Raw genomic sequence first — 13,486 nt, forward strand, 5'->3', positions numbered from 1 at the left:
TCGTCAACGCATGCTCTGTACATCACATGATTAATTTATACATCAACTTGTCAATATGGACGACAGCTCAGACGTCAAAACAGAATTATTTCCTTTTGATCAAATCCCATACGTATAAACAAAATGTAGCTTCTTTTAGCAAACTCAATTATATATTTCGTAGCTGATTGAAAATTTTAAAGATGGCTGAGATAGCCGAAACGGTGTATGGAACAAACGAGGAGGGCCATGTCATGTCAGAAAAGGTTTCAGCGCTTGCCACGAATGTTTACAAAGAATTTGAAAGGATGATTAAAAAGTACGACGAAGATGTAGTCAAAGAGTTAATGCCATTAACAGTCGGTCTTCTAGAAGGTTTGGATCAGGCTCTGCAAGATAAACAAGAATCAGATGTAGAATTGGAACTTTTGAGAGATGATAATGAGCAGTTGTTGACACAGTATGAAAGGGAAAAACAGCTGCGAAAAGTGGCAGACCAGGTATTCACATAAGACGTCAAAAGTTTCATTGTCGAGTAACATAACATCAGATTTATGAGCATCAAGGAATTAATCATAATCCTCTAAGACTTATCTCGAGATAGCTTCGGAACCGTAACTCTAAAGTCATGGTCATTTTTTTGGTGGACCTATGGTCTGCAAATAGTAAATAATAACAAGGACCTAAGAGCTACGGTTCCGCAGCTAATCTAGAGAATGACTATTAATATTAAATCACTGAAATTCTCTAAACATGTGACAATCCACAGGCACTTGTGTAATGATCCTGTATGGGGGTGCGAGAGGCAAAAAATTAACAGCTAATAAAATTACGTCCTTTAATGGCACTTGCAAAATGAAAAAGAGACAGTACATGTAATTACGATTACATACATGTATATAACAAAATCATATACGGACTGAACAGTATTTCCGGAAACGCGGGTTCAACCCCCTATATATATTACATCCCCCTTACAAAAGAAAAATGTAAATTTTGCTTAGGGTTGAATTCGCTTTACAATATATATGCACCAACTCATATACCATCTCAAAACACAGCATGAAAAATTACAATTATCTGACGTTGCGAAATCTCAACTTTTGAAAGTTAGTAGTTAAATATATTTTTATAGATCCGAAATTGTTTCGTGATACATGTATCATTGAGTAATAAATTCAACAGAGCCCCTAACTCTTACAATATTGTGAAAATGTCCTATAATGATCCCATTTCATAAGTTGCAAGTTTCAAAAAAAATATATCAACAATCTCTCACAGAATCATGGTGCACCAAACCCATTTACGCACACACACACTCATAAAAAATATAAAATTGCTAACAGATAAAACATATCAGAAAGATACAATTCACAGGGTTTATTTATGAAATTATCCCGATATCACTAACATAGATCCTAGATAATATACTCCTCATAAAAGTTCCAAAACTGGACGTAAACTACAGATTTCCGTCTTTATACCATGCAAAAAAAAACACAACAAAAAAAACATTCTCTCTACATTTTCCTTAATTTGTTGCCTAATGAAACTGTATATCACTATCGTGTTTCCTGAAAAATCCACTAAATACAAAATGAACCATATTCATACGATCTCATCAACATATTTCAAAAATAGTAAAGCTCGATGTTCAATATAAACATACAAAAATCGGCATTTCTCATAGAAAATAATTATTGAATTACAAATCTGAAAACGCAGTACCAACTTTCTGCTATTATGTTACAAAATTAAATAAATCAAATATTAATGACTAGTTATTCAAACTTGATACTCATGTGAATGAAATTGAAATAAAAATCTACATGTATAAAAATGTGTTTAGCATAATGTCATGTATACGCAATATCAACAATCGTTCATTATTTTCCTCAGAATAATAGAAAAAATCAAGCAAATTAAACATATATAATACGAATTGTTCAAGTATTTCAAAAAGATAAGTAATATCAACATATGCAAAAAAAAAAAATCTTAAGCAGTTAATAATCAGTTTCCATGTACATGTATATTATATATGCAAACAAACTAATGTCCGTATATTTAAAAAAAAAAGTTCTTATTGAATAACATTGAAATAGGGCTCCACTCTGTACTGAATTTCATCTGACATCATAGTAACGGATTGTCATGAGATAAATCCCACGGACAAAAACATGAAAAGTTCGCCAGAAAAAGTCGTTGTACCATCATCAAAGGGCATTGTCATGAGATAAATCTCACGGACAATAAGTTCAAGAAAAACATCGCTGTACACAGATTAATAAATTGTCATGAGATAAATCTCACGGACAAAAAGGTTCAAAATAAACATCCTCGTCAAGCATTGGCAATTGTCTTGAATTTTAGATTTCGGTTCATGTACGACTGACGGGTTTTGTTCGGCAACAGCTTTAGGTGTAATTTGTTGTTTGATGGCAGAAACAGATATCTCATCATGTAACCTGTACCCGTATGCTTCGCCCATTTTGGCAGATGATAGTGCACCATTACTGTCTTTGTGGTTACCTGCCCTTACAAAGAAAGCTAACTTTTCCATGACAGCTGTATGCACTATGCTAGGTATACTTGTTTGTTCTAATCTAGGCGTACTTGTAGTGTAACATGCACTTGTGTTATAAGTCAAATTATTTTGATGCAATCTGTTAACCAAACTTATTTGTGGTGTTAAAATTGGCATAGAACGATCTAATATGTTGGTTTGAGAGGGCCTAGTCAAGGGCTAATAAATGTAAACTTTGATCTAATTCTTGGTTTTGAGAAGGCCTAGTCGGTGCCAATAAATATGAACTTAAAAGTGAATCGTCGGTAAATTCGTCGTCCGTTTCAACTAATGAGTGTAAACTTAAAGTAGACTCACCATCGCTCATATCATTTAAATTGCTATATTTCGGCGCCGACATCAACGAAGAAAAAAACCAACACTGTAATGAGATAAATCTCACGTACAGATAAAAAATTAAATGTGCATGTTAAATAATACGCCTGTAATGATATAAATCTCACGTACATAAAACTGCGATTCATAAGGCAACTTGAATAAAATCATTATAAAAATTTGACCACCCACGTGGTTTTCCCACTTCAGTGAAAATTATGGGAAAAACAATTTCAGTTCACATGGCAGGTTTACACAAATAAAGTCCTTTGAATGAAGTTATATTTCGGGTCCTCCGCCATGGAATGATCCTGTATGGGGGTGCGAGAGGCAAAACATTAACAGCTAATAAAATTACATCCTTTAATAGCACTTGCAAAATGAAAAAGAGACAGTACATGTGATTACGATTACATACATGTATATAACAAAATCATATACGGACTGAACAGTATTTCCGGAAACGCGGATTCAACCCCCTATATATATTACACTTGTTTCTTTCCATTTGAAAGTCAACTATCCATGTAATTCTTAATATTGATAGACAACCCTTCCAGCCGTGGATAGAAAACATTGCCTGTATTTTATTCCTTGTGTACGCTTTTGATATATTTCAATACATGTTTGGTCATATGTACATTTTGTACATGCACCATGATGTACATGTAAATGCTGAAACGTACCTCTTGGGTCCATAGGTTTTTGTATTTTTTTTCTTTTTGCGTAAAAAAAATACAGAAGGAGGTACAGTTCTGCAGCTAGGCCACAAGTTGATAATGTTGATTATTCGATTTGGGTACATTATTTCATTATAATATTTATTGTCATACTGTTACTATATTGAAACAAATATATATTGTTTTGTAAATGAGTTTATCAAAAGTTATTTATAATTTAATATTTGACCGCATCTATAAGCTATACATGGCTATATATATATATCATGTATCTGTGGAGATACAGCATGTAGGTACTGGCCTTACAATACAAATGCAATACTAGTACTGCTTGCAAGGATTTCTGGTAGTGATAATACATATAAGTTCCTTGATGTGGTGCTTACTTACTAATTAACCTTATTTAATTACAGAATTTATACAATAAACAGTATTTCATTGGGTTTACCTTACATTGCACAAATGGTGATGGATATTTTTATTATATCTTTGCATGATAGAGATTCAGTATCATAATAGTTATATGTATCTCAATGATCTCTGGAAAGATATCTCAAAGTATATTTATCTTTTTAAATGTGCTTTATGAGATAAATTTCCAAGTAATTTCCATATTTATTTTCATGCATATGTTATAGAATTTAAATTTTATAAAGACTGTCACTTTAACTTATGTTCTTCTTAAAGTCGAGAAAATTTAGGAAAATATTTCCTGATTTGTTAGGGATACTAAGTGAAAAGTTCAGAGTATATTGAATCCGTTTTGTATAATACCTTGTATTTTGCTAATGAAATAAAGATTCATTTATTCTAAAAGAAAATTGAAGTAATTTCATGATTAAATTAATTGAATGATATTATTATATATACATGTAAAACAACCAGCATGACAAGTGGACACCTAATTAGATTGCAAACATGTCTATGCCAAAGCAGATTACAACACCATTTCTGATTGGTTTGATTGATCCATCTTATTCCCGCCCATAATTTACAAAACTTTAGAATAATAGTTGTAAAACAACCTTTCACAGATAAAACAAAAGAACATATATTTATTTAGCTATGAGCTTATTAAAATTTTTATTTTTGACAAACATGTATCCTCTATTTAGTATGTAAGATCTTTCAATTTTAATTCCGAAATACATGTAACATGTTTACTCTTTCAAGGAGAAGACATTCTAAAGTAGAATGAGATAAAACCAAAAATATCTGTGCATTAATTTCAATTTATAACATGTTCCTGTAATTAAAAAAAATAGACCTCAATTAGTTTACAAATTTCCCTTCTGTTAAACTATGCAAAATTGTAATTCATTAGACTTCTAGATCTCCGATTACATTTATCAATAAACAATTGATTTTCATTAGTAAATCTGGGTCTTCCCAGTTTATGTCCTTTGGCTGGGCAATATACATGTACATAGTTGTGCAAGTCAATGATAATTCCAGAAGCTTTGCAAATTGCCAGAATAATTTATCTTTTAACCTCCTTTTTTAATGGATTTGTTTCCTTTAAAAAAAAAAAGAAGGTTACTGTAGGAAAGTTACTATACCAAGTCTTCTATTTCTTTAATTACTTGTACTTGTAATCGAACATATCCCTCTGCATCAACACAAAAATTCTAATATAATTTCAGAACTTATTACAATGTGTATAATCCGATTTGTTGTAATGTAGTTGTCCTAGAATAAAGGGAATATTTAAATCCGATTTGTTGTAATATAGTGAACACCATGTAGTTGTCCTAGAATTAAGGGAATATTTAAGAAGATGATGGTCTATTTTCATTTTAGAACAGCATGCTGAACACTGTTGAATAATCTGTTATGCTTAATTACAGACTGTGTTTAATACATTCAATGTGCACATGTCAGATGAATGCAAAATTTTATGAACTATTTTTTTTTCCAGAAATATTTGGAAATGGAAGATTCTGTTGAAGGAGAAAAGAAAGAGCTTCAAGAAAAAATAGAAAGTTTAGAATCAATTGTCAGAATGTTGGAGCTTAAAGCTAAAAATTCTTCTGATCATGGTAAAGTTACTCTTGTAAATGTTGTTATTATACTTCATTATATTAATGATAGGGATAATGAAACTCTAGTTCAACTGGAAAAGTAAGGAATATTTAACAAAAATTCAACTCATTATACATGTTATACATGTTATACAGAAACTATTTTTAATCTGAAACAGATTCAAGAAGACACTAAATTATGTAATACAATTATATGCAATTTGTAAAAAAGCCATAAATATTGTTTGGTACTGATTCTAAAATAGAATATCTTTATCATAAGTTAACAGTTCTGTTTATCCTTTAGCATAATGGCATTTACTCAACAACAGTAAGTGACATTGAAAATTCACTCAAAGAAAAACTTAAGCAAACAAAATCAGATAAATGATTATCATCAGGATTAAATTTCAAGCATTAACTCAAACATTTTAATAAGTTAATAATTAAAAAATCTAGTGAATTAGCCTTTGATGTTGTTTTATCATATTTATAAAAGGATATTATTTTCAGAATTCTTTAAACTCAAATTTGTTCAAATATTAGTTTGAATTGATATCATTTGGAGGATGCTGTTTTAAGGAGGGGTTGTCTTGTTTTAGCTCTTCAGACTGGTATATATTTCTTGTTTTGAATATGGTAAAATTTGATTGTTGTATTCTATAAACATGATAGAACTTAGAACTTAGAAGAACAAGATAATATATTTAATAATTTAAAAAAAAAAACTATTATGTTGAATCACTACATGTACTTATAGCATCATTGATTTTATCTATTTGTTCCAGTTTCAAGACTAGAAGAAAAAGAAGCTGATCTTAAAAAAGATTACCAGAAACTCCATGAACGATACACAGAGGTAAGGCATAACATACTGCATACTGTTAGGACTACTAGAGTTAAAATTATTTCTGAATGATACTTACATAGACTGCTTGTGCTGTATTGAGAAACTTAGAATTTGACAGACAGAAATCCATTATCCATGTTGACAACAATCATAACACTTTTAAAAATGTTTGCAAGAAACTTAAATATAATCTTCTTTTACTGCTTGAAAATAATAAAACTCTTTTTACACAAGTAAACTTTGAATTAAGAATCAAGCACAAAGGATGGTGGATATCCTCATGTAACTTGGCTCATATCAAATGGTCACCAGCATTAAAACTATTCTCTTTGTTAAGCAAATTGTAAATGCTTGCAATGACACCCTGAATCTGGTAAATCTAAATCTTAATAAAAAAAATCTTTATGAAAATTTTGTTAAGTTAAACATGTGTTGCTACCAGGAGTATCATGAGCACCACTTAGTTATAAAAAATCATATGAAAGGGAGTTTTAAAAAAAAACATTTTTATTTTCAGTTATTTAGAACACATATGGATTATATGGAAAGAACCAAGATCTTGTTAGGTACAGATCGTCCAGAACTGTCAAATAGCCCAAGAAATAAGTAAGTACCTCTAACATTGTGTACATCATTGTCATGCTACAAAGAATTTATATATATTGTTAATCATCTTGAAATTACCAAACTTAGATGAATTTTTGTTTTGCTTCTAAATATTTTGAATATGTACAAAACAAGAAATTAATATTTAAATCCTTTGTAATTCACATATATTTTTAAGGGGATTCAACTTGCCAAACTTGCGACCAGTAAGTATGTTTCTGCCTGGTCAGTCAGCCACGACCGTGCGATCTCTCAGTAGTCCTACTCAAAGTATAGACATCAATTCACCAAGGAGTACAGCAGACTCAACTGTTAGTCTGAAAAGTGAACTGGCAGATTTGGAATCTCCAGAAATATCCAAAGAGAAGAAAGGAAAATTAAATCGTATATCTACATGTGATAAAGAACAGGTGACAGATCATGTGGAGGTCAAGGAGACATCTACGGGAATGAGTATGTACAATCTGTTCTTGTTGTTATTGTTGTTGTTGTTTTGTTTTCAAGTTTAGCTGGATGTTAACTGCTTTTCATTTCATAAAAATAAAATCAAAGAGACCAAGACACACATTTCATGAATGTCAAATTTCTCATGAAATCACTCTTGATATTTTCTTTTAGATTCAGTTAGACTTTTATGCATATACCATATTTTTCTCACCAAGCAAAAAATATTTGTGATACAACATATGAAAGAAAAAATTATAAAGTATTTAGGTCAATACAATGAATCTTATCTTCAATCACAGAGCTTGGAGCTTGATTCAGGCAGCTACCTTTAACATGTTTAATGATGATGTTTTAATCTAAAATTTAACTTTCTGCAGAAATGAGTAAGTAAATTTAAAACAAAACCCTGGAGGAATATTTATACCACTATGCTTATATTTATTAATCTTATGTCTGAAAAATATGGGGATTTTTGTTGTTGAAAACTTTGTTTAAGTTATTGTTTTTTAGTTAGACATACATATTTTTTAAAAGATAGTTTTGCCTTTTGGAGACAATTTTAATCTCTTTTTGTGTATTCACTTTTTTTTTATACTGATATAGCTACTGACTATATACATTTGTTTTATTTGTGATAAATTTATCTGTTCTGAGTTATTTTATATGTATGTTTAGCACTATTCCAAAAATAAATGTATATGGGATTTGGAATTAGAAGGCACAGTTCTTTTTCACTGGAAATGGAAGAAAATTTAATTGCTTATATCTGAGGCTTGATATTCAAACACAGCCACCAAATTACATTTTACTTGAAGTGTGCCATCTGACTACTTGTACAATTATTTTGGAAAGCTTTCATTATATAGTTTGTTGTTCATATTATGTTTGCTTTGTTATTTTATTTTTCTGCATGTTTTTCTGCTTGTTATTTTCATAGAGACCGATGTGAAGGAGGAAACACAATCAGACACTCAGACTCAGATAGACTGTGATAATTTGTTACAAAACGTGAAAAATGATGAAAATTCACAGGAAAATTACATATCAGATCATATACATTCACAAAATTCTGGTGAACAATTAACTATTAATCAGGATAGTAATACATTAGATAATTTAGAAACAACTAAGTTAGATAACTCTGACACAAACTTTGTGACACCTGAAAAAGATTCTCATGTTAATAATGTTGTGACATCTACCCCTAATCCAAAACATAGAATACGTTGTGAAAGTATGGACGAACCAGAATTTGAAGAAGATAAGATATTTGGTAAGTTAGGTAAAAAAAAAATACAAACATTGTGTACATTTTGCTAATGTACCAACTTACTGAGCGTTTATCATGAGAAAATAATGTCTGTTTTATTTCTAGATATTCTTTTACACTGTTCTGTGTTTTTGTTGAATTTATGTTTTCATCTTTTTCTCATAATAATTTAACTCTTAGTTCTGTGTAATGTCTTCACTTAAAAACATATAGCCACACTAGATTTATGTACTTGCATATATTTCTATATTAAAATAAAACAGCAGTGCTCTTTCACCATCAAATTCCAAACTCTTGTATCTCTCTTCTTTTTTTTTAAATTCGCTAATCATTAATTATTTTATTAAGAAGGGAAAACTTAAGAAGGTGGAAGAAAAGTTAGTTGAGCATGGCAATTGTTTGGATAATTTCACATCTGAGAAATTTTAAGATTAAAAACAAAAGAATTCAAACAAAAAGCAAATTAGATATCTTAGAACACACTTAAGCATTGTTAACAGATTTAACAAAATTTAAAGTCTTGTTATTGTAGTACTTTACTTTTAATGCTAAACACATGGGATAACTTAGGATATCAAAATTAATTCTTTCTTATGCCTTAAAGATGTACATCAAAGTCAAAGGGATATGTTATATAAAAAAAAGAGATAATCATAGTTATTTTTATTGAAAAAGAGAAAAAAAAGTTTTTTTTATGTTATATTGAATGTTATATAAAAGAATTGTTGCCTGACGTCTTTAAAATTGCCTTCTTGAGTCATGAAACTTTGAATCCCTGACAAATCCTGACTTACTCTAATGGAATTTTCTCTTTCTTTTTTCTTTTACTCTAATGCTTACATTATGGTGTGTTTAATGGTAAGTAATATGTTATTCTCTTTTATAACAATCAAAACATTGAGATTGTGCTCTAGTTTACTTTCAATTTATTCACCATAAAAATATAAACTTCTATGAACATGATGAAGAATCAAAATTGTTTATTTGTTTGTTGAAAATGCTATAAAAAAATTAAAAGATGTGTCTGTAGTCCAGATGAAATAAGATACATGTACTAAGCCATGTGTAATACTGATTTTGTTATTGTAATGGTTGACCAATACAGGAAGATCTGACAGTTTCTCACAAGAAGATGATCACTCAGGCATGGACTTCATGCTTAACTCATTATTTACTTCAATTGTAGTTAAAAATTGTGTATACATTATCCTTCTAGAATATATATAAATGAGATGGCCATATCATTTAAACAGATGTTGCTGATGATTCATAGTTAAATTTTACACACATAAAGCGACCAGATAATTTAGAGACTGGTATAAAACTCTGGTCGTTATAAATAAGGGTTGTCCTTGCTTTCATCAGAATTCTAGAATGTTAGCATTTAAGAATTGTATTTTTGAAAACTTTACATTGTTCAGAAGTTATAGCAAGTTTTGTGAGAAACTAATAAATAGTTATATTTTACAGGTTTGGATCATGCTTTGGCTCATATAGTTCAAACCACTCCAGAGTTACAAGAGTTAGAGGAATCATCTAGTAGTCATAAAAGTAATAATAGTCTGAAAAATATGCAGTAAGTAAACTATTACATACACAGTAACAATTTACTAAAATATGCACCAACTGTACATATGAATGTATAGGAAGTTTTTATTTCTAATTCTTGAAAAAAACCAATCGTGCACATGAAATCAAATTTATTTTACTTAAATATATATGTATATATGGAGATGTGGTATGATTGTGAATGAGATAAAAGGTGGAACTTATTAATTAATTAAAACAATCCAACAACAGATTAGGAAAAAATCACTAAGAGCAGTTTTACCTGATAAGTGAATGTTTGCCTTTTTGCTGTGCTGTTTCCATTGTCAGCTGCTTCCACAATTGCCTTAGTTTGTGAAAAGGTCAAGGATGATCAAACATGACATATATATATATATATATATATTCTAACAGTTATTATTCTATGAGGAATATTATTCATCAGTATATGTGCAACAACTCTTTTATTGTATAAACATATCCAAGCAATATATATAACAAGACAAGAACCATATCTATTAATTCATTAGTTTTGTCATTTTCAAGCAATATTGTAATACATGTACCTGATTTGTCATGATTTGACCATGGATGTTGCACACTAAGATTTTAAGTTACATTACAATGCTATAAGAGAAGTAGTTATATGTCTGTGTCAGTTATTGTAGGATAATGTTTCACACTCTTTATTCTTATTCTTATGTTGATGTTTTTTAGTAGGAACAATGATTCTATATTTATTAAATTAACGTGCCAGGATGCAGACATAATTGCTGATGTTTTATTCTTTTGTTTATGTTTTTTAGTAGGAACAATGATTCTATATTTGATGAATTAACGTGCCAGGATGCAGACATAATTGGTGATGTTGATTTCGGAGCAGATATTACAGGTAAAGATCTATGTGCATTTATTGCATGTCTGGTTAGGGCTGTTTACCTGTATTACATTCTTATGGCCAAAACTGCTTAAGTTATTAACATTGGTGATGAGATATTCTGTTTGTTTTATGAGAAAATGAGGGCTGTTTACTGTTTGGTATGTGAAAAAAAAAACATACTGTGGATTCATCATTATTTGTTGGATACCAATTTTCATGGGTTTGGTGAACAACAAATTTAGATGTTCAACAAATTACAAGTTTTCTATGACTTTTTATGCAGAGATTGGCTTAACCACGAAATCAAATATCCATGAAAATAAATGAATCCACAGTATTCAGATAATAATGCCTTATAACATTTATAAAGAATTAAACTATGCAGCATAAGTTGTTATTAAGATTTTAGGCCCTACAAAAAAATAAAAGCTCGATATATTATTGGTTAACTTGAAAAAAGATTAAGCTGACTACAATGTAGAACAATCACAATTGACCATTCTGTAAATTTTATATATGCTAAATTTTAAAAAACTTTGATACATGTGACGTTTATGTACATGTCAGAAAATTAATATACTGTTTATGATGTCATTTCTTGACACTGCAAGAAAAATTTAAAGTCTCAATTAAATTTGAAATAGACAAGTGAACTGCTTTATGAAATTTAAAAAAAAAAGAAGAATTGGTTAGGAAAAGTATAAATCTTGTTAGGAAGTAGATAATGAGATTTTGGTATGTTAACATGATTTTATACCTAAATGTTACATTATAAAGGTCGGGAAGTTAATCCTGGTGATTATGCCTCGTCAGGTGAGGGTTTTACTAACGTCTGTTGTATCTACCTGTGTGTGTATATATATGTATATAGTTTCTGTCATGCATGTAATAATCTTTCTCTAAAGTAAATGCTTTCAAAGTTAAAAGAATGAAAATATAACCCTTTAACTTAAAGCAATATGCAGTACAAATAACCTTACTCTTGAATGCTTCAAAGAATGAAAATATCTGTTAACATAACATAAAGATAAAGAAATGCAAGACTCATTATGATTTATAAATTGTTTAAGACCACTTTTAGGGAAAATAATAGGACTTTGGTATAAGGACCCACTTTTAAGCATGTTTAAATTGATTGCATTATTTTTCCTTAATCTTAAAATTTGATAATCTGATTTTATTTTTCCTGTAGAGTATTATATGTAGAATATTCAATATGGCAAGATAGTTATATTATTATGTTATCACATAGTTTTTCCCACAAAAGTTATAAGCACAAAGTGATTTTTTTTCCTATAATAGTTCTAAGTTTTTTTTATCATATATATTAGTTCAGACGTTTAACATTTTCAATCTTTGCTTACTATATATAACTGCATTTTGTACAAGTAAAATCTATGTTCTAAACTGAGCTTGGATATGTAGTTTACATAAATCAGTAACCATTTAAACCTGTTTAAGTTAATTTTGTTAACTGGGCTCAATGTTCAATGAAAATGAACAAGTAAAACAGAGAAGGATTTTGTTTGAAGTAATTTTCAAAACACTAAATATTTTAGCTAATCTTGGTAAATTTTCTATACACTTTAGTTTAAATATCAAACATATTTAACTTGGTCACAATGGTATACAATATAGTTTGAATATATCAAACACATTAATCTAGTTAATTTCATTAGCTTGGCTCAATGTCCAATTCAACGTACAAGTAAAACACAGAAGGAATTTTGTCAAAAGTCATTTTCATAATTGATACAATGTACATGATAAAGTTTAAATGTCAAATATGTTTATCTTGGTCACAATTCTATACAACTTTAAAATCAAACATTTAATCTTGGTCTGGTCAAATGTCCTTTCATTTCAAATGCTGATAGAATTTAAAGGTTGGGGACAAAGTTTTCAATGTGTTGCTTGGGGGGAAAAAATTAGAATGCTAACAAAATATTTAAAACAATTTTTTTTTTATATTTCTATATAATATACATGTTTGTACACTTTTTCCATGTACTGAAATACTTCATTCTTCAGATCAAACTATAAAAACACATTATGCATGTTGTGCATGCATTGACATCAAAGATTAGGCATGAAAACAACCATTACAAATATATTAAGTGAATGCCTATTAGAAAATTATGAAGCTATTTTTTTAAGTAGAAAAGCTCCAATCTGATACTGTTCATTAAATTTTCTTGCACTATTATCTATATATAAATATAAGCAGATGTAGTATGATTGCCAATGAGACGGCTATCGACAAGATACCAAAAATATGATTTATTTGGGTTGGAGTATTTCTG

At 29.4% G+C, this 13,486-nt stretch overlaps 1 protein-coding gene across 15 annotated transcripts in view; it reads left to right on the forward strand.

The window, feature by feature from the left end:
• Window positions 1-10: 10 nt before the first annotated feature.
• The window catches only part of LOC134696987 (C-Jun-amino-terminal kinase-interacting protein 4-like), a 64,293-nt gene continuing 50,817 nt past the window's right edge, over window positions 11-13,486 (forward strand). For 8 of the 15 annotated variants that reach the window (XM_063558956.1, XM_063558964.1, XM_063558958.1 and 5 more), the window contains exons 1-8: window positions 11-479; window positions 5,480-5,600; window positions 6,371-6,441; window positions 6,950-7,038; window positions 7,217-7,491; window positions 10,226-10,331; window positions 11,110-11,195; window positions 11,961-11,996. In XM_063558956.1, coding sequence (XP_063415026.1) covers window positions 183-479; window positions 5,480-5,600; window positions 6,371-6,441; window positions 6,950-7,038; window positions 7,217-7,491; window positions 10,226-10,331; window positions 11,110-11,195; window positions 11,961-11,996 — 1,081 coding nt within the window. In that variant the 5' untranslated portion in view covers window positions 11-182. The remainder of the gene's footprint in view (window positions 480-5,479; window positions 5,601-6,370; window positions 6,442-6,949; window positions 7,039-7,216; window positions 7,492-10,225; window positions 10,332-11,109; window positions 11,196-11,960; window positions 11,997-13,486) is intronic. The other 7 variants (XM_063558961.1, XM_063558963.1, XM_063558966.1 and 4 more) reach the window with 3 other exon arrangements.

Source organism: Mytilus trossulus, chromosome 14 (genome assembly GCF_036588685.1).
Source record: "Mytilus trossulus isolate FHL-02 chromosome 14, PNRI_Mtr1.1.1.hap1, whole genome shotgun sequence".
NCBI lineage: Eukaryota > Metazoa > Mollusca > Bivalvia > Mytilida > Mytilidae > Mytilus > Mytilus trossulus.